This window comes from Zosterops lateralis (genome assembly GCF_965231275.1).
Source record: "Zosterops lateralis genome assembly, chromosome: 1".
NCBI lineage: Eukaryota > Metazoa > Chordata > Aves > Passeriformes > Zosteropidae > Zosterops > Zosterops lateralis.
The window spans coordinates 15,303,835-15,325,735 of NC_139762.1; the positions used below are offsets into that span (position 1 = coordinate 15,303,835).

At 43.3% G+C, this 21,901-nt stretch overlaps 1 protein-coding gene across 4 annotated transcripts in view; it reads left to right on the forward strand.

The window, feature by feature from the left end:
• Positions 1 to 2,638: 2,638 nt before the first annotated feature.
• The window catches only part of NRP1 (neuropilin 1), a 113,433-nt gene continuing 94,170 nt past the window's right edge, over positions 2,639 to 21,901 (forward strand). For 2 of the 4 annotated variants that reach the window (XM_083866727.1, XM_083866730.1), the window contains exons 1-2: positions 2,640 to 3,139; positions 6,335 to 6,509. In XM_083866727.1, the coding sequence (XP_083722853.1) occupies positions 3,073 to 3,139; positions 6,335 to 6,509 (242 nt within the window). In that variant the 5' untranslated portion in view covers positions 2,640 to 3,072. Of the gene's footprint in view, positions 3,140 to 6,334; positions 6,510 to 21,901 lie in introns of all 4 variants that reach the window. The other 2 variants (XM_083866729.1, XM_083866728.1) reach the window with 2 other exon arrangements.

The following is a 21,901-nucleotide window of genomic DNA, read 5'->3' on the forward strand; positions in this document are numbered from 1 at the left end:
ATGCATATATTTCTGCAAAGCCTTAGTAAGCAACCATCAGCAGGTAATTTCTGTTTTCATAAATAGATTTACTTTATTTTAAAAGCTGTATTGTTGCTCAAACAGTCAAACCATGATCAGGTTCCATTTATCTCAAGGACTGTCCAGCAGAATGAGTTTTAATAATCAGAAAGCACTGCTAACTTTCCCCTTCCCCCGTGTTCTGGGAATGTCTCTAAAAAAAAAAAAAGGGGGGGGGGGCTTAATGCTTAATGTGCTACCCATAAAATATACATCCCAATCAATCAGGAAAATGCATAAGTATTGCAAATTATGATCCAGAGACTGCCTAAAGACGGGGAAATGAGACTGAACCCAATAACTCAATCTGACTAGTTCCAGCCTGCCTGGTTTCTAGCCTGCCTGCAGACACAGGCAGGGGCAGGAGCAGGGGCACGGGCAGGGGCAGAGGCAGAAGCTGACAAAGGAAAGAATTAAGTGTACAGAGAATGTAACAATGTCAAACTGCATTTTAGTGCACAATATTAGAGAATTATAATCACAGGAGAGAAAGGGAATGTCTTGAAAAAACTCAGAAAGTAGTGGTGAGAGAGTGTGCAGTATGAAGCCAGCAGACAGATTTCCTACAAACTTAATCTCCAGACTTCAGCTGACCTTAAATTCAGGGCTTCAAAAGGGCAGCAAGGGAGAGTGAGAGTAGAAATCTCAGACTCAGGGCTAGAGACAAAGGGATGGAAAAGACTGGATTTGTATATGGTTTCTGTACACAGATGTAACATGTTTGTAGTTAATCTGTGTGGTTGCAGACTGACAACTATGTTTGAAAACTATTTCAAACATGGCTATATCTTCAGAGTGGAACAGGGGTTTATTGCCATGGCTACACTTGGAGGATGACCCTGTCCTCAGTAAAGCCCAGCTCTTTTCCCAATGCATCCTTCAGAAAAACTCCTTATGGAGTAGGTCTTCTATCAGGGCTTTTTCCCGATGAAGCGTTAACAGAGTTTGCCTTGACTGTGCACCGGTAACAAATTGTTTTCAAACTGCCCTGGGAGATGAGAGTGGCTGACATCCACCACTGGCTGCAGGTCATTTTCCTAGCACAGACCCACCTTTGGGGACCATTTAACACCGTGTTTCAGCTTTCAGCCTTGGAGCTCTTCCTGTAACCCCTACCCCAATGACTGGATTGCCTTCACAGGGGTGTGCAAAGAACTCCACATAAAAGAAGGAGTCGGATTCAGCAAGGTGATCACTCCCCAGGTGCAGGGACGGCCTGTAAGGCAGGGCAATAGGGCAAGGAAGAGACAGGGCCCATAGCAGGTGAGCACCAGACCGTGCAGCCAAAGCAGCAGGATTCAGAGCCTGGTATGTCCCCGCCTTGTTCCAGTCCTCTGGTGCCAGTGGTGGGTGGTGGGGAGAATGCTCAGGAGGAGACACACACTCCCCAGTGGGGATTTCATGCTGCACAGCCTCCTTCGGGAGCAGAGCCGGCCCTGGGGGACCCCCGCAGATCCTCAGCCCTTCAAGAGGCTTCATGAGAGACAGACAGAGGGGGGCAAAGCTGCAACAGGAGCTGAGAGAGACGGGAATGACAGCAAGAGTGTGCGAGAAGGGAGGTGGGAAGAGGGTCGGAAGGGAGGGGATACAGGGAGGCCTCCCCCGAGATGTAGATATACAGTGGCCAGATGAGCCTGACTCCTGGGGTACTCTGACAGGGGCTCTGACAGGGTACTGTGACAGGGGCTCTGACAGGGTACTGTGACAGGGGCTCCTAGCAGCTCACCCCACATCAGCACAGCCAGCCTCCCCTAGGACAAGAAGTGACGGTGGTGTCCCTCTGGACTCTGGTGGTGGTGTCCCTCGACAGGGACTCCGAAGGACACGCACTCTCGCACGAAACAAAAAGAAAGTGTTGGGAGGCGGGGGGGAGGTGGCGGAGGAGGGAAAGGTGGCAGAGGGGATGGCCCGGGAAGGGATGGGGCAGGGTTCCCACGGGGTACCCGAGGCGAGCGAGCCGGGAGGTGGCACGGATGCGTGTGTGTGTGTGTGTGTGTGTGTGCGTGTCTCCGTGTGCGGCCGGGGCGGCGGGGGCGGGCGGGCAGGACACGGCAGGACACGGCAGGGCAGGGCCGGGCAGGAGCCCGCGGGGCGGCGGGCGCAGGTGGTGCCGCCGCCCGCATCGGCTCTACCTGCCGCGGCGGGGGCCGCCGCCCCCCGGCCCCCTGCCCCTCGCGTTCCCCCTGCCAGTCCCCGCCTCGGCTGAGCGCCAGAGCTGGGGCTCGCCGTGTTTGTTTGTTCGTTCTTCCGCGCTGCCGATGTCTTGGGGGGCTGAGGAGGAGGAGGGAGAAGGAGGAGGGCGGGGAGGGGGAGGGGACTGGGGCTTGGGAGACGGCAGCTCCTCGGCCTCTCTTATTGCCGCTGAGTTGCGCTCCTCTTCCTCAGGCTGCGAGCAGGAGCCGCCCGGGCGCTTCCCACTTCCCCGGCCGGCCGGGAGTCCCCGCGGCGGCAGCGCGCTCGCCCCTCGCCTCCCGCCGGGGCAGGTGAGTGCGGGCACCGCCGCCCGCAGCCCCGGGGCCCCGGCCCCGCGGGAGACAGCGGGGCAGGCAGGGGGGACGCAGTTTGCCAAACTCCGGCGCCCGGCTGGTCCCCGCTCACGGCCGCTTTCCTTTCCTTGTCTCCCCTCCGCAGAGCACCCTCGCCCGGCAGAGCGCTCCCGAAGTGCCAGCAGTCGCCAGTATTTTTTGTCTGTCTTGTTTGTGTGTTTGTTGGGTTTTGTTTTTTGTTATTTTTCCCCCTCGTTTTCATTTGGCTTTCTAGTCTCGCTGGGAATGGCAGGGGCAGCGGCGCCCGGAGAAGGAACAAGTGTGGGGAAAGGGAGAGGGAGCCGGAGCTAAATGACAAGATGCGGGCGGCTTGAGGCACAGAGAGAAGCCAGCCTCCTTCTGCCCCCGAGACTGCCCCTGCGGACCCTGCTTTCTGCTCCTCATTCCGGCTGGAGAATTTAAGGAAGAGTTGTGCGTGGAGGGCATTTTTGTTTTTTTCCTCCTTTCCCTGCTGTCGGAAGGGAAAATGGATTGGGGACTTCTCCTGCACTGTGCAGCCCTCACCTTCACCCTCGGCAGGGCTCTGCGGAGCGGTGAGTGTCACGGGGGACGCCGGTCTCAGCGCGGGCAGCTGCGGGGCCGGGCTCGGGGGGCGGGCGGGGGGGCCCCGCGGGCCGTGGGATCGGCAGCGACATAAACACGGCTGGGGGGAACTTTCTGCCTGAGGAGGGATGCGGCGCAGCCCTCGCCTGAGGATCGCCCGCCCTGACATTGCCTTCCGAGTTTATATTCTGCTCTTTCGGGTTATTGTATAAAGCAGGCTGCTCATTCTCACTAGATCAGCCAATTATCTTAATAATGTCCCGTCCCATAGGCAATTAACCGTCTCTCCTTCGTTATCTGAAAGATAATGAACACTTTAACGGGAAGGCTCTCTTCCCCACCCGCCCTTTCTGTTTTCCAAAGCGTAAAATTTTAGATCGTGCCTCCTACTACCTGCGAGTAGTCTTCACAGAGAGAACTCTCTAGGGTACCCCTTTCCCAAGTCTGCAGTTTACGTGCAACTTACAGTGTGCCAAGAGAGGAGCTGAGCTTCTCTGTGAAGGCTCTAGACTCCCTTCCAAGAGGAGAAATCCCATAACAAATGAGTGGTGTGGGTAGTTCACTGTCAGGCAGCGCTTGAAAACACAACTAATTAAAAGCAGCGTGCTCCTCCTTCCCCGAACAATGCCAGGGCGCTGTGAATATTTCACTGCATGATGCATTTTTAAAGATGGTCTAATTGTGGGACTGTTTAACGTTTAGCTCTTGCACATGAAACAGCTCATGTGAGTCTTCCTTTCCTGACAAATCCTGAGCAATTATTATTAACTAATTATCAAATATTTACTTTTGCCTCACTGGGTTTTCAATCAAAGTAATTAAAAGAAGAGAGCACCCTCCACTTACACTGGTATATTGTTTTAATAAGGGACCACAAGTGGAGTGTCGAGCAAGAGTATTAAAATCGCATGTTTTATGATGGAAGTTAATCTCTTTCCCAATATGTTTTGAGGAGGCTGCTTAGTTGAAATAGGATGAGCTTCCTCCTCCAGTGCTCTGGCATAGGAGCAAAGGTGCTAGAGGGGTGCACCAAGCCTGGTGTGGGGATGCTCTGAGAGGTGCACTTGGCTCATCCCCCCAGCCCAGCTCGGGGTGTGGGCAGCTGCCTCCCACATAGACCCATACTGCCACCCTCTACCTCCGAGGGATGGAAGGGGGCCACCCCCGTGCTCTTGTTGATCATTGAAGGGGAGGAGAGTGAGTTGCTGGGCAGAAGCCTCCACCACGAGTGGTTAATATGGTGGTCCTGCTGGAGTCACCAAGGCCATTAACCTCCTTTATAACCTACCAGACCGACTAATGCCACCTTCACCTACATGCAGTATTAGCATCCACTAAATTAATTCATTAACCTTATTTGGAACTAATGGTCCAAAGTCATTAGAAACTGCTCTTCCTAATCAAGTGTGAGAGAGATTGCACAGAGCCAAGGAGTCTAGCAGACCGCATTATCTTAATACACTGTCACTTTCCCAGAAGTCGCAGATTAAGGAGCGCTGGTGGTAGTGAGTCCACCTCAGCATCCTCTGAAGTGACTCTGTCAAGTGACTAGAAGCAGCCCTGCTTTATTTCAGGCATTTAACAGATGCCAGACTCTGCCATGTTGTTTGCAGTGCTGGAGTGGGCTTAATGAGACAAGATCACTTTCTGAGTATGCTTACACAGGGAGGAAAAGGCAAGATTCCCTGAGAGCCCCAGACAGCGGATTAGCAAGATCACCAGTGACAGCTTTTGAGCTCTGAGCAGCAATGCCTTTTGTTCTGGTCAGAGGAAAACAGCCTGTTTTGCAAAGGCACAGCGGAAATATAATAAGATAGCCTTTTCCAGCAATGTGCTTAGTATCTGGTGGGTTTGACCATACATCTGAGTACCTATCAACCCCTTCCCTCCTAATTTATGGCAAATAATTTCTATAAAGAGTGTTGCTTTATGCATTTTTGATGTGTGCTTCCTCATTCGTTTCCATTTGACCTGTTTTTCTACAATAAAATCCTGTATATTTATAAATTCATGCTGAGAGCAAGGATTGCCATTTTGCTTTCACAGGGAATGTATTAGATAGAGCACTGCAGCCTGTATATACCATTATTGAGATATAGTGATATATAGGCTTGCTTTAGTGGGGACATTCTTCCTGTCCGTGGTTTATTGTCATGTTTTATTGCTCAAAATTAAACATCCAACACTTGGAGAAAGTTTTTCCTACCTGAAGGTCCACAAAAAGAAATCCATACTGGTAAAAAAAAGTGATAACACAAAACCTGCACTGGACAGTGAAGTGAGTGACTGTGTAGGTTGGATTGTTTTTATTTTTCCTATAAACCTTAAAATGCATCCCTGACAATGCTGACCAAAGGAGCAAGATGCAGCATACCACATTTCACAGTCACCCTTTGTGATTCTAGAAACTTTTGCAACTATTTTGCTATTAGAAATAGATCTTTGTTGTTGTTCAGGGGAGGAAGGAATGAAGGGAAGAGGAAGGGAGGCTGTTCTGCTCCATTACTTTGATGCAGTCTCCAAGCATGAACAAACTTCCTTGAAAGAGTAAATAGCGGATGATTTCTGCTCCACTAGAGCTACTTTGTTCTCTTCTACCCTGGGTTTGAAGAGCACAGATAGTTTCAACCTGCCTAGATTTATGGACTGATAAAACAAAGGCAGGGTCTCCTGTGAATGAGCTTGGATCCACCAATACAATCCCAGTGGTCAGTGACACAGACCAGACTTACCCCATAGCTGGGCAGGGGGTCAAATGGCATCCCTCAACATCTCCTCCCAGCTTGACTTAAAACTTTGTACTTAAGAAAAGTATAGTTTTTGGAGTTAATTGTGTCCCAGGAACATTTCTTAGGCAACATTAACGCTCTTATGAGGGTGCAAGGTCTTAACACTGTAAGGGGCACTGTTGGAGTGGCTTTTAAAAAGGACACTGTTTAGAAATGGGGTGCCTTCTGCTACCTGCTGCCTGTCCAGCCACCAGATTTAAGGAATAGGGGACGGACAAGAACTCTTCCTCCTTCCTGTAGAAAGTAGCACAGATGCCTTGAAAAGCAGAAGGATGCTAAATTAGCCCTAAGAAGGCTGCGGCCCCGCAGCATTCCCACGGCAGTCTGCCGGGCCCGCTGCTGCAGGATCCTTGCCGGGGACGATGAGACCAACCCGTATGTTTGCTTCCCCCGCAGACAAGTGTGGCGACACGATCAAAATTTTAAGCCCCGGGTACCTGACGTCTCCCGGCTACCCGCAGTCCTACCACCCCAGCCAGAAGTGCGAGTGGCTGATCCAGGCGCCGGAGCCCTACCAGCGCATCATGATCAACTTCAACCCGCACTTCGACCTGGAGGACCGCGACTGCAAGTGAGTGAGCGCGCCCGCTCTGCGGAGCGCCACGGCGACACCTGCCGGCCGCCGCGGGCAGCGCCGCGGGCAGCGCCGGGCCGGGCCGGGCCGGGCCGGGCGGGGCGGGCTGTGTGTCTGTGTGTGTCTGTGTGTGTGTCTGTGTGTGTGTCTGTGTGTGTCTGTGTGTGTGCGCCTGCTAAAAATGGCTTTGCAGCTCTCCGCGGTCTGAAAGCCGTGTCTGGGCTGCGCCCGCCCGGTGCGCGGTGAGCGGATGGTGGTGGTGATGCGCGGTTGTGGTGAGGCCCCGTTTGTTGGGCCACTTGCTTTTGTAAGTCTCTCGTTGGAGTTAGAGTTTGAAAAAGGAGTTCCTTTATCTTTTGTACCCCCGCGACTACAAACAGCCCATGGAAGAGACAGGCCATTTATAAATTGCCAAATCTTCTTAACACACAGTTAGTCTGGCATTTACCTCACCCTTCAAGGGGCAGTGGACTGGAGGACTGATAGTCATATTTCCTTCTTTCTCCTTTGCTGCTGATTTATAGACAGCAGCTTTTCTTTCCCTGACTCCTGCTCTCCTGTAAGGCACTTCGAGGAGGAAGGGGGGAGCTGAGGCTCCCTTTGTCCCCTGTCCTCACATTCCCTTTGACCACCCATTCCAAAAGTGAGAAGGAGAATCGGAACCTCCCAGAAGCTGTTCTCCACTTTTCCCCAAATCTGTAAATCTCACAGCTTGCACAAGGCAACATATGGTCAGATCATTCCCCTCTCCAACGTGTCCTCTGAATTCAGCCTGTTTGTTGTATGAAGAAAATATTTTAGTGATTCATTATTTAAATATTTCTGGAGTATCATAGTTATTTAAATATTTCTTGTGTATCATGATTTTTAGTCCCCTACTGATAGCTACAATAGAGTTGCTGTTCATTGATGATACCAGTCAAGATTTTCTCTGCATGTCAGAAAGATTAAACTCACTAGCCAGTGGTGTTTGGTATTTCATAGGAGTATGCAGGATTTGGTCCCATAAAATGGTGCTCAGTTTATCAGGAGTTGTTGTGATAAACTGTGAGATGAGAGTGTTGGACTTATGGAAAGAAAGCAACTGTATTCAAGCACTTAATTTTTTACCATGCGTGTCTTTGTCCTGTGATTTAATAAATTGGATACTTAGATCACAATCATTGTTTTCTCTTAAAATGAAGTTTTTAATGATGCATTGTGGTGCTTAGTTGCTTTTTTGTGGTATTTTATGATCACTTATAGATCAGCATTTCAGTGCCATAGTTGAGTGATAATGCAGGAAAACCCTGTGCTCATAAAACTAAACTTTGCGAAAATGAGTTTTTGCTGTGGTGTTGGAGCTGCAGCTCGTATTCACACCATATGTTCACACACTGACTTCCCATTCTTTAATTTTTAATGTCTTGTACTCAGGAAATGGTTCACTTCTCTGTCTTCTTGATACAGGTTTTGCTTTCGTTTTGTGGAACACTGCTAATGCTTTAAAATATTTGTCACTCTTTGGCTCTTTGAGAGAAATTAGGAGATTAAATCAAGCATATTTCAGTGTCAAATCCTTTTTCTCCCTTGCTAGAATGCATGTTTTTCCAACTCTGTAAAACCAACATGGTCCTTGGCAGCAGTAAAATGGTGTACAGCATACAATTATTTGAAGAACAAGTAATCTTTGTGGCACAGTGTTGTGCTAAACAGTGCTAGACTGAGCTGAACTGGGTCCAGGGAAAGGATTGACTCCCTCCCTCTGTTGCTTCCTTCTCAGTGTTCATTGTCCACTCTCCCTGCTGCATTATTTCTGCCCCTGAAATGGAGCCCAAAGCAGTAATGAGATGGTAGTGGGTGGAAGGAAGTCTCTCAACAGGGTTGTTTGCATTGTCTTTGCAGTGTGTATGATGGTGATGACTTTACCATTATTTTGTCTGTGCTGAAAAGCTAATTTTCTAGGCTATGCTAAATTACTCAGCTGCTACTTCATTTATATTGAAAATTGCTCTTTTTAACTTGAGAGGAATTGTATTTGTGCAAAAAAAAACCCCAAAGCCTTAGGACCAGAACAATTATTTCAGCAACAGGAATTTGTCAGCAATCTCTGTGGTCTGAAATTTCAGCATCTACTTACAAAATTCACATTCCTTGTACTGAATATTGAATACAACAGGCGATTAATGAAATAAATGTATCACAAGATTTTTTGGTTTTCCAGCTAAGTACATTTTGTTTTTGTAATAAGCTTAGCTTATTAGAAACTTAGTCTGCAATCTAGAAATGTGTAATTTAGGTTACACTCTAGTTTATTGAAAGGTTTAGCACTGGAAATTAATAACCACTTAAATATGAAATGCAGATAGAAAATGAGAGATAAGGGAATTCATGTCTGGGAACAAAAAATGTCCCATACAATTAGAGTAGACTAGAGAAGATTAGCTTGCTGGCCTAGCTCCCAAAATCCTCTTTATAATGCTGTTCATTGCAACTTGGACCTTAGTTAGCATTGAAAACAACTTTAATAGCAGGGACCCCCTGAGCCCAGGAAGTGAAACACTTTGACTTTGAAAAGGTTACCTTCTTGTTCCATAGTGCCAACAAGAAAATCAAGAGGCTTTACCTAACTTTAAAAAATATTGCTCTATATAGCAGGCTAGATGTATTGAAATGTAAAACTGGTGAAAGGTTGATTCTCTGAGGAGAATCAAAAGCAGCACATTTAAGCATTAGCTGTTACTGAAACTGTTCCCAGTTAGTCTCTTTGTATGTTAGGGTTTGGAATTAATTTAGGAATATGCCCTTGATTTACCTACTTATTATGCTATGCTTTAATGAATAAGTATTTCTCAAATGACTGCTAATAAAATTCATATATGTATGTTTTTCTGACAATCAGAACCATTTGAGATGTTTTAAATTTCAAGTAAACATGGTGAAAATTCCTTTTTCTCTAGAGGCATTCCAAAGGACTCAACTTCCACAGTTTTGAAGAGTAAAGCTACACAAATAATTAAAAATATGTTCACACAAGCTAGGTTCGTCTAATAAAGAGTCTTCTAGACAGGACTACTGTACCAGCATTATGAACTACGGGGTTTCAAAAGGAAGTACACAAGCAGGTTGACCACAGATTGTTATCAAGGACATATATAATGGAAAAATTCACAGTCTCTTTTTAACTTTTAACTCTAATGAGTGTTATGCCTCCTCTTCAGGAAGCCAAGAAACAGAAATTATGGTTGCACTTTAAGAGAAAAGTAGTTTTTGTTTGCCATTTTACCTTTTCTCAGGCAAGTCCCAATAATAGGCATGCATTCTTGGAGTCAAGAGCACAGTTAAAATGAATAGAAGAGACGAAACATATGGCCACATATTAGTTAAAATGCTCCACTATTTGTTGCATGTGGTAAATGCTTTTCAGCACTTAGTGCAAGCTGTACAAGTCTCGTGTTGCTGAAGTAACCTACTGTGTAAATGTAGCCATCTTGAATCTAGTAAAACTTTATACCTAGATAATAAACAAGAATGTCACTGATACAGTACTTTGAATTTATGGAACTTTTCCGGTTTCCCAGCAATGCACACTATCAGCATGATAATTTATAATGGTTTGTGACAAATGTTGCTGAGCAAAGAGGTGTGTGGTTACATTCAGATCAGATGTCATTATCTAGGGAGCAATAAAAATTTCACAGACACTAGGTTAAAAACATTAAGAAAATGAATGTGAAGCTTCAGAAGAGAAGGGCTTAAGAAAGGTGGAGGGTTGGGTATAGAAAGCCCAACAGTGGTTTCCTTACTGACAAATTATTAACTTTGTTGCCAGACTTGACTATATTGTTTTACAAGGTTTTCATGGATACACGCCACACAACACTATTATTTTAATGGCCATCATTTATAGCTGTAGAAAATAAGTATCATTCTTGCTTAACACTTGTGGATTATGTACAGCAGTGCTGTCAAATCTCTCAAAATGGAAAAATTGCCCATTTTGGAGATATTCAAGTTATAGGAGAGATGCCATAGATAATTACTGTTCATATTGCATTTACTAGGGATTAGTAAAATGGATGAGAGTAGAACTGTATAGAAATTGCAGTCAGTCATAGAATACAGAGCAAAAAATATCTATGTTTGTTTATATAGAAAAAAATGGCTCCCCCAGATCCTTGGGTAAGGAAGAAATCATAGGTATTCAGACCTACAGAGTGAAAGTATAGCTCCACATTACTCCCATAGACCTTAATGATGTTAGAAATTCATCCATCCATTTTATTTCTAAATAATGTCAATGGATTTATGCTACAAATCTGTAGGTATAACAAACTCAGGCTGGTAAAATAAACAGAAGCAAGCGAAGTCATGGCTCAGCCTTTCTTTAATTTCTGCATGGTTTAAGCTTTCATTTGCTTTTGTCTAAATCCTGGTTCCTATTCTCCTATTCTTCCAAGCAGCGAGGTCTGCTTTGCGCAGGCCTCGTCCCTCGTATTTGTTCCTTTTGTGCAGGGGTGGTTCCAGCCCTTTGGGTTGAGCAGTGGGATTAAGAGTGCCCATGACCTTGCTGCCCACCCGTGGACACCACCCATGAATGATCCTGCTGGGCTGCCCATTGAGCCTGTCAGAAGGGTTCTGCTGTCAGCTGCACACAACAGCTGCTTCCTGACTGCCCCCGGTGCACCTGGAGCCTGGACAGCCCTGAGCTGCTCCCACAAACTGCCCCAAGAACATCTCAGGCAGGGGCGTTCTGGGCCTGGTGCAGCCCCCCTGTGCATGGAAGCAGTGGGAACTTTGCCCTCCACTCCCACAGAGCTGTCTCCCATCATTCCTGATGACTCTGGGGTTCGGTGCAGGCCCTGTAGGATGGCTAATGATTGTATCAGTTGTTTGGATAACAAATATCAGTCAGAGCTTCCCAATTCCCTCTGCCTGGCCACCATGGGGCTCGGCAAGCAGAGAGTGCCTGCAGCTGCCAGGGCAGGGTGAGCAGCAGAGCAGTGCAGGAACAGAGTTGTTCAGGGCTGTGGAAGGCAGGGTTTGTGTTTGCCCACCACTGAGCAGAGAGGTCTGAAGGAGCCAAGGCCTCTGAGCTTTCTAACAGAAATACGGCTTGACTGGCCTGTCTCCATCAGCTAAGTATTAGCACTGGCCTTTTAGTGGATTTCAGCAGGACAAGGTATCCAGGAGACATGAGAGTGCCCCCTTGCTCACTGCTGGGGGCAGCTGGAAGGATGCCCAGACTCCCCTGCTTGTTCTGAGCATGATTCACTAATCACCCACACGTGTGGAATCACCCCACCATGGGCTGCATGGCCCAGCAGAGGTGGGATGTGAGCACTGACACTCTGGGAAGGCCATACCTGGGCTGAGGAGGTGGCATCTTATCCTTTTTTGTCTCCCTCAGAAATCTGTCCCTCAAGATCTATTTGGGGTTGTCAAGAGATTAATTGGAAGTACTAAAGGGGTGAAGGGAGCCATCCTTCATTCTATTCCTAAAACAAGAAACAAGTGCTTTTGGCTTAGTTTGAGATGAGTTGTTGCAGTGGGTTTGGGGGCCATGTGGTATCTCATGTTTCTGGATGCACTTTGGGGGCATTTCTCTGCTTTATGTAGAGCACATGCTCTCAGGGAGCACTCAGCTAGACCCAGACAGCCCTTCTGGAAACCACTGCTGTTTGATATCCTCCATAAGGCTGCAGGAAAGGCTCCTGTCAAAGAAAGGAGTCAGCCCAGACCCTGTGCAGGATCAGGGAAGCAGAAAACTCTTGTACCCCCAAAATTTTTCCACAACTTAAAGATTTTACATTATGAAAGTATATATAATGTTCTCTTTGCCACAAGATTCCATGTGTATTTGCACACACAAATGCAAGTATCTGAAGATAAAGATGCTGTTATTTTATTGTAGGGGTAAATAAGAGTTAAAATAAGTTGGAAACTATATTATTTTTCTGATTATACAGTGTAATGAAACAATTCCTTTGGTTTTTATCCAAGCAGTTAACTCTTGTGAAAGTCTCTATTGTCAAACTGTTTGGTTTTTTGGAGTAGTGATTTGAGTTTGAGTTTTCTCAGGAAAAGGTGTTAGGAAATCCATGACCAAGCTGCCTGGTCATAGCTAGAGAGTCTGTGCTGGCCTGTGTTCAGGGCTGAGGAGTGGGATGCAGAACCCAGGGTTGCACTCTGTGTATGGGTGTATCCCCTGCCACAGCAAAGTCTTGACTTGAGTCTCTGTACAGTAGCACATTAGAACTATAAAACCAGTCATATATGGATGTGTCTATTGCTCTGACCACTTAACTGTGAGGAGAATTCTGTCTAGATGTGCTACAACAAGATGCCCTTCAGACAGGAAAAATTTGAGGGTCAAATATGGATTCCCTTAAGCCTAATCCTTCATCCTTTCTGCGGGCAGAGATAAACAAATTCAGAAAAAAGGTCTAAGTCCTTTCTAAATTGAAACCCAGAGCTGTTGGAATTAACTCCATGAAACTCTCAATATGTTTTCAGTCAACCCCACACTGCTCTTCTCTCCACCCTCCTCTCCTGTGCTAATCTAATTGAAACAAAAACCTATGTGTTTCTGTTAGTTTCTTACTTCTTAATTATAGTTTATTGCAAGCTGTAACATTGAATCATAATTTGATAATTATGATATAGAGATCTTTTTACAGCTAATGCAAAACCAAATTAAATTATTTTCTTTTGTAGTATTTCCAAAGAATGAAATTATGTCTGAAAACTAGATATACATGCAATCACATGTATATGTGTAGGCTTATATATCATACCAAACTACTTGGATATAGGTATATGTTATGTGCAGCTCTTTAGGACTGTGCATATATACTTGTATTTATGTCTATGTTATAGATCTTCTAGTTTATGTAGAAGTTCCTAAAGTAAATCTGCTAATTAAAGCACTAATACCCATCTTAAGGCTGATAATTAGGTATAAAGAGAAAAAGGGACAGGATTAGTGTTCAGATCATGTTCCAAATGCCTCTTAATTGGGTGTTTGTAATCAATCCTGATTGCAAGAGGCAGTGGTTTGGCAGAATAAAGAATGAAAAGGCTTAGCCCTACTATTTTCCTGTTAGTTGACTTGGCCGTAGTATTTTAGGACAGGATCCAGTGTCCAACAAGGTAATTTTATCAGCCTTAGCAATCCTTATTAAACATTAAAAAAATCTTTTCTAATGATATTTTTTTCAAGCTAATAACTCTCTCAAGCTAGAGAGTTATTTTTATCCGTAATCTTAAAAATTGTTTTCAAGTGAACCACAAGAAAGACTTTGTTCTCCTGGCCTCTATCCACCACTGACTTCAGAAATCATGTCTGAGTTCACTGTGGGTTTTTCATTGCATTGACCTTGGTACTTTTCTCACCAAGCCACAGTTTTCCATCATAAAACCACACAGCTTGGTATAATGATTATTTCTTTATCCCGAGTAACCAAACAATTTTTTAAACAGGGTGACAGATTTCCCTCTTGCGCTGTGGGAAGCAAGCACCTGGCCATTTCCAAATAGACTTTTAATGAACTTCCTGAAGGAGATTTGAGAGAAGTTTAATAAGTCACCTGCCAACTTTTTGGGAGCATAGGTCATTTGCTTTTCTGTAGGAATTCACAAAAATGTGAGAATAACCCCCTTCCCAAGTCCTAAACTTCCATAGAGGAAATTGATTTTCATGGGCAATATCAAAGGTTTTTAAAAGTGTAACCTCAGAAATCAAATTTCAGATTGTTTCTCACGCATAAGATACTGTAAAACTCTGTGATCCACAGAGCTGGTTATGAACTGTGTGAACTTATAATTATTTATTTAAACATGATCAGATTGTGCATATTTGGACTCGTCTTGCAGGTTAATATCATTGCAAGTATTTTATGTAATGCTGTAAAATGAAGGATTTAGATGGCTCAAAAGGACCATTGAGAAAATATCTCCATATGTGGAAAAGACACCCATTTAATGTGATGATTTCTTCCAGAAGAAGCTGTGCACATCCCAGAAGCACAATAACCAGCTGTTGTTCAGGAGAAACTGGGCAGTTGTCTGCTGCCTTCCACACTGACGTGCAGTGGCCACACGTCCTATGGTTCCCCTAAATACAGACAGGCTGAGCCTCACGCTGAGTGAGAGCCTGGATTAATCCCTTCCCTATGTTCCCAGCACTGGGGCCCCAGTGCACATTTGTGTTCTGGGCTGCTCTGTGCGCCCACATGAAGACACAGCCTATCAGAGCTGTGTTGTGGGAGTGGGGTTGGAGCACCCCACTGCAAGTGGGGCAGGACTGAGCTCACATCCCAGCCCTGTGATGGGGCCATGCCATTCCATGAAAAAAATATACTGGTAGGCCTTTTCCTTTTCCTTTTTTTTTTTTTTTTCCCCTACAAAACTCCTTATTAAATTGAAAGTTGATAACAGAGAAAACTAGAGGTCTGTTCACACCAGAGTGATTATGCTGCCTCAGTCTTTGAGAAATGCTCCCTCAAAGCTGATGTTTTGCTCATTCACATAGACAGTCACACTGAAGTCAATTAAAACAACAGACTTACTTGAGTAGGGCTAATGAGTAGGACATACATTTCTGGCATTACACAAATTGATAATTGCTTTTTATAACAGTGGTTTTCAGATGTTTGCGGAGTAATTTACAGTACAGTAGAAGATTCAGCCTCATACTTCATAGATCACCATAAACAGGTTATTAGTTCTTCTCCAGCTCTTAGCTCTTACTAGTGAATATTTGAGACAAGTTCTTAAGTGCATGAGTCAGAATCAAAGTTTGCTTTCTTGTGCCAATCTGTCATTAAACCAGACAACTTCTACTGACTTTCTTCTGATGTATTCATCTGTAACAAGGAAAGCAGATCAGCAATTTAGAAAAGGTTTAGCTTGATCACCATGTAGAAATGCAGGCTACACTGCCTATTTCCATAGTGATCACACCACTTTGCCAGATGCAAAATGAGAGGCTTACATCCCTCAAGCTAAAAGCCCTGCTTAGAGGAAATCCTAGGCTGTCGCTTCATTTGAGTAGCTTTAGCTAAGTCTAGAAAAATATGCAAAGGTAGCTCTTAAATAAAAACTTTTTTTTTTTTTTCATATTTCAAAGTCATCTCCATAATCTGTTTTGGAGACAGAGGCATAAGATATATTAACACGGAAGGCATATGTTCTGATTACTGAGTGTTTTTTGACATTCCCAGAAAACCCCTGGGACTTTGTGTCACAGTTCTGTAAACTTTATCTATTTGTATATTCATATCTGGGCCTAAATCCAAAACTTCTTTGCATGCATTACAGCAGGCAGTTTAGGTTCATCTCCTTGTGTTCCAGATGGCAAGGAGTTAAATCAGGTGCACATTTTAACTACTCCACATAGTCTAATACTCTAATGCATTTCAAAAGTTTTTCAATGTTTTCTTACAGCACATAGACTATAAAATGTACATATATAAAATAGATACCGGACTGCATTGAGCTGTGAAGCAAGTGAAGACAACTCCACTGATGCCAGTAGAGCTGCACCTGCTAATAGCTCAAACACAAAATACCATAAGTATATCTTATTATGTTCCTTACTGGTTTCCATTTTCATTTATTCTCCACAGCTACACTAGATGATGGCCTTCCAACAGTATAATAGTCATCTTTATCTCATTTCTCTGACATAATTTTCAAGCTCCTTATTACTGTTGAGCAGTGTAGCTAATAGTGCCCAAATTGCTTCTCATTCTTTTCATTATAGTAAGTCATTATTCAAGAAACCAGTGCTGTTCATCCTTTCCCACACAAATAGCTCTCTCCCAAACTAAACTTAAAACTTACCTCCAAGCACTAGTCTCATATTTGCCAATTAGACTCCTTCTACTGGCTATTACATTTATACTTTGCACATTTTTTTCCTAGTGTACCTGTGTACTCCTTGGAATTTTAATCTTTGTCTTATAAGCCTAGTCTTCGTGCACTGATTTTTGCACCAATTTAATGATTTCAGTTAAAGTTTTGTTTGTGTATAGTTAATCAGCATGCACTGGGGGATATATATATTCTAGTAAAAAGATGTCTAATGTGAGTACTTTTGCAGAATAAGCCTTGTTAATGTCAGCAGTTTGCAAAAAAGACTGTACTGCTTTATCTATAAAGGTTTCTAAACTGGTGAAGCTATAGTGCCTGTAAAAACAATGTATAGACCTACTTCTGTGTGACATAACCAGTCACCAATGCTAGTAGAGGATTTGGGATCCTGTATTAGCTAAATTTGTCAGCAAAAGTTAATTTGATTGCCTTACTACTGATTGTGAGTTGCAAATTGCAAGATGGACGTAGATGTGCATATTGAGGGTCTTCCTGACACATCCATTTTCTCCCAGCTTTTAGTCTTCAAACAAAAGCTTAGCCAAAGTGTCTAAGCTAAGCAGTTCCTCTGCCTGCTGTAACTTATGCTTTCCAGGAAGGTTTTTTTTGGACTTGTGTTACTAGGCAGCTACATAATTTACTGCGGTGTGACCTTCAAGCACCTCACTTACTCCATGGAAATTATCCATATGCACACTCTCACCCTGTGATCTTCTATATGACATGCAAGTTTCTTAGTTATTCCTCCCCCATACCTGAAATTACAAAGTAAAAACGTGCTTATAGGTGTAACCACAGCTCATCTGAAGCTCTGAAATCAAAATCTGAGTACTCTGAAAATAAACATCTGATCACCAGGTAGCTTTTGCATGTCCCCATATGCTCAGCATAGAAAAGAAAGTAAATCCTTCCTTTCAACATCCCAGCTTCAGCTCTTTTTCATCTGAGAGATACCAGATAAATTTGATTTAAATATGTAAAGAAAGAAAGCTGTTTTTTCATGGACTATATTCCTAATTTCTTTAAAGATCATTCTACTGAACTTAGTAGAACCCCAGTGATTTATATCAGCTGAGTGAGGAGCTGACTCTACACTTCCACAGCTCCCTAGAAATTCTCAGAAGAAAGGTCACTATTGTAGCTGAACAAATGTTAACTCAGGGTGAAGTCAGTTAAAGTTTTGCCATTCATCAGGATTGCACTTTAATACTTAGACAGAATGGGTAGGAGCTTCTTAAAAGTAGATGAAATAATGACAAAAATAATTCTGTATGTGTACAAAACTCTCTTTCCTCTAACATCTTTAAAGAAATGTGCAGGATTGGTGGTACTGTGACTCTTACAGTGCTAATTCTCTCCTACTGCTTGATCTTGGACAGTCAATCATCATCTTTGTGCCTCTGTTTCCTCAGAGAGCATAATATTTCTCTGGTTTTCAAATATCTGAGGATGTGCTTATTAGTGTTTGCAAAACCCTTAGAGACTGCTGGTGGAAAGTTAGAACAGTATAGCAGTAATTTGCCATTGTTTGATTGTTTTTCATCTTCTAGCTGTTAAATTTTTTTTAACAATATACTGCTATGTAAAAATGCATGTGGCAATCTTCTGACGTTCTGAGAGAAGTGTTATCCAAACAAAAATAAAGAATAGGTCTCATGCTCACAAGAGACACATTACCCCTGATGAGGAGAATCTGTAACAGACATGGCACTAAGTCAAAACTGTGCAGCAAACAGCATCCAAATGTGAGCAATTTCAGATGTGTGCATATTGCCAGTACAAAACCAGGCCATTCTGCAAATGCAGAGTCCCCCAAGGAGCAGTGAACCTCACAGCAGCAGCACTAATGGCTGTCTTCTCATGTGCAGCGGGGGAAAGCAGCACTTTAGAGCCGCCTTGGGCAGCTGTTAAGTTATTCATTCTTAGCTTCTATAAAGCTGTTATTGGGTGGAAGCAGATGACACAAAAGATTTTGGACCTGTTCTGTCTGCTATGGGGGGAGCATTCCTTATTCTTGCACATAGGGTGAAATTCTGACTTCCTTCAAGCCAATTACAAGATTTCTCCCCAGTTTTGCTTGGACTGAAAAAAAAATATTTTAGGCCCCAGAAAGCCCTTTTTTGAAGAGCACTTTAGTGGTGCCAGTGTCTCTTGTAGGATTTTTCTCAGTTTGGACATTATAGTCCTTTCAATGCACACTATTCAAAGGTATTTGTACTGCTAGAACAATAATGAAATAAAATCAAAAAACAACCAACCACAAAGCCGAAAAACACCCCACAACCATTTTCTGTTGTTAGAGTACATGTAATGCATGAGGTACTGTGCTGGGTCATCTGCCTTGTTTCTTAGCCTCCTCTCAGAACATTTTAGGCTGGTTTATGGTTTGCTGTTCCACCCGATGCCTTGTCCTTCCCTCTCTCCTCCCTACAGTTGATGTGAAAATTCAGACTCTCCTCAGGAAAACACAGCAGTTTCCTTTTTCAATTTTGTCCACTCCAAATTTTGGGCGTTATAAGTCAAGCCTCAAAAAATTATGGAACTTTATAAAAATCTTTGTATCTCAAAAATTACTGCTGTTTCCTGTTTCATTTTTTATCAAGTATATTTTGAGTGCTTTCCTCTGCCATAAACAAGAAGTTTGGCAATACCATGGCATCATCAGTTGATGCTTTAAAATATGCAACCAAATTTCATGCTACTCATGCTAAATTAATGAGAGCTGGTAATGTTAGATTCTTCCTAAAGTCACAGCTTTCTGATGCTGTTTCTGTTTTCAGTTATAGCTCTGAAAATCCCACTGGAGGGAAGATTTAGAGAAGAAAAATAGAACCAAAAGGAAGTGTTAATTTATATTGATTTCATTGCCTGACTATGTTTCTTTGCCCCTCACTCTATGATCAAAATTTGCAGAAATCAAAATTCATCCCAGGGAAAAAAAACCAAAAACCTCTGAGTTTACTGTCCTTTTCTCTGAGAACATATGAAATAGCATTAGGAGTTGAATTGTTATGGTGGCTACCTATTTGTTTGGCTTCAAAGTCAGATTACACCAATGAGAAAATATTGATTGAAAGCCATTAAATACCAGGAGATGACTTTTGGCTCAGGAAGAACCTGATCTGCAAATTGCTGGCACAGTTGGTATGAAGATCACATGGGCTGCTTCAGGATCCTTTCCCTGTGCGGCAGCTGTCCTCTGCCAGTCCTGCTTTAGATAAATGAGGTGGACTGACACAGAAAAAACGTGCTTATGCCACATTCTTTTATGTGTTGCACAGGTTTATGTTTGCAGGGGACTGTTCTCATTCAGATATTACACAAAAATATGGTGCAAAGTAGTTATCACTGACATTAAGGGGCCCATCCTGCACTTAACTATACCATTTTTTTGTCAGCATGTTTCTAGTGAAGTAAATGAAGTCATGGCCAACCACTTTGTATTTCCTTAATGTTTTAGATCCTTCCCTGCTGCAGTTACAATAACTGCAGTGGGTCTAATCTGATGTGCACAAGCTGAGAAGTGCACATAGTTCTAAACTCAGGGGCTGTTCTGAAGACAAGACTAATTTTTGAAACGTTTTTATAAACTCAAGGAAATCTTAATGTCTTTATTCTGTTATTACTTTACAATAATAATCCCAAACTGGCCTGGGAGCTATTACTCAGTGAGCACTGGCCCCTTGGAAGGCTTCAGCTTGTCAAGTTTAGCCATTTTTTGAATGCACAGAGGAAGTCATTAAGGCACATCAGGCTGCTGATTGCTATTAAACTCTGCAGAGACTTCTGTGCAAAAATCAATGCCATAACAGGGCTACAAGAATCTAAGAGGTGGGAAAAGCATTTCTTTACCCTCTGGTAACTAAAAAATGGATTAATAGACTTTTTGAAACCTCAAAAAAAAATCACCTATGAGCTAGGGGCCAAATGTAAACCTTGGTGACAAAATAATACAGCTCAGAAAGCTCCAAACGTGTGAAAATGGGTTTATAATGGAACTGTCACTGCTGTAACCTCAATTGTATGTTTCTGTGCTGGGGAAATCTCACATCTATGCACATCTACGCATGCACATGCTTATTTATTGTATCCCAAAGAACACCTTTTTTGCTGTATTGCCACTAAGGAACCTGGAGAGAAAATGCTTTTTTAGTAAGGTATAATCTTAGATAGCTTTTGGCAGGAATGTACTACAAGAATTTTCCAGATGAGTTCCATCTCAGCATCAGAGAAAGTGTTATTTAGATGAGTCGCTGGTTTTGACTGGGGGTGGGAACTGCACTGAAAAATGCAACACAATTGCAACAATTGCTAACAGTTGAAGACTTTTATAGAAAATATCTTTATCATGGGAAAAACTAGTTTAAATCAGATTAGGAAGTTTTAATATAAACATGTACTGTATAAACCTGGCAAAGTCCATTGTCTGACTCTGGAATGTCTTAAATTCCAGTTTAAGAAACTATCCAGTTCTTTTCCCCCATAAAGCAAAGGGGAAGAATTCAATTCAATTTTTGTCATGCATTTCATTTGAATTTTTATGATAAAGTGATGAAACATCTTTTCAATTTGATTTTTTTTTTATTCTTATATGAAAATAAAGTTTTATTGAGTTGTATTAGATTTGTTTCACCCTATCCTAGGAACTTTCAAATTGGAAGGGGCTAGGAGGTTACCTCATCCAACTTACTAATCAAAGAAATTGCATTTTATTTAATGCAAAACATAAAATTAAGCAATCCATGTAAACCAAATGTTTGTTTCCATAAAAACAAAGAAGGTCTAGTTAGGGTGTTTCAGAACCTTTATTTCACTGACTCTCCCAGCCTTTCTGCTTAAGTCAATACAAGTTTGTCACTAGCTCTGTTTATGAATTTTAAAATATTATGGTTTTATTGAAAAGAAGGTTCCCTTCTGTTTTTCTTTTTTAAAATGCATGGAAGTATCATGTAAGGTTGGTCTTCCCTAGGAGGAGGGCTGCGGGGTGGGGCCACAAGCATGTCCCTACACAGCTGTTGCAGGGCCCTGCCAGCTCATGGGCTGTCCCCTCAGCTAAGCCCAGAAAAGACTTTTTTAGAGAGAGAGCATGAAGATGGAACACCTCAGTGTTAAGGTTCAGGGCAGGCAGGACGTAGGAACAAAATAGCCAGCTTTGGTCTAGTGGGAGGCAAGTTTTCCCAAAGATCATCAGGGCTGCAGCTGTCTGACAATTTCCACCCTGTACTGAGGAATCACCACTGTACCTCCACCCATGGCAGGAGCATGCAGACATGGCTGCCGCCAGCATGGCAAACCCTCTCAAAGTATCTGGAACCAAGACTGAGACCTGCAGAAAAGGATCAAAAATAGGCTTTCTCTTAAGGACTGTATCAAGCACAGTCAATGGAAAAGCTTTTACCAAATGAGTCGTTATAGCCTGTTGTAGTGTGTATGGTCTGGACCAGCTGCAGTGAGGGGGCAGATTGTGGACTGTTGCCCCAGCATGGTGCTGAGGAAGGAGGCTCCTATATTCTCATTATAACAGGGGAAAATCC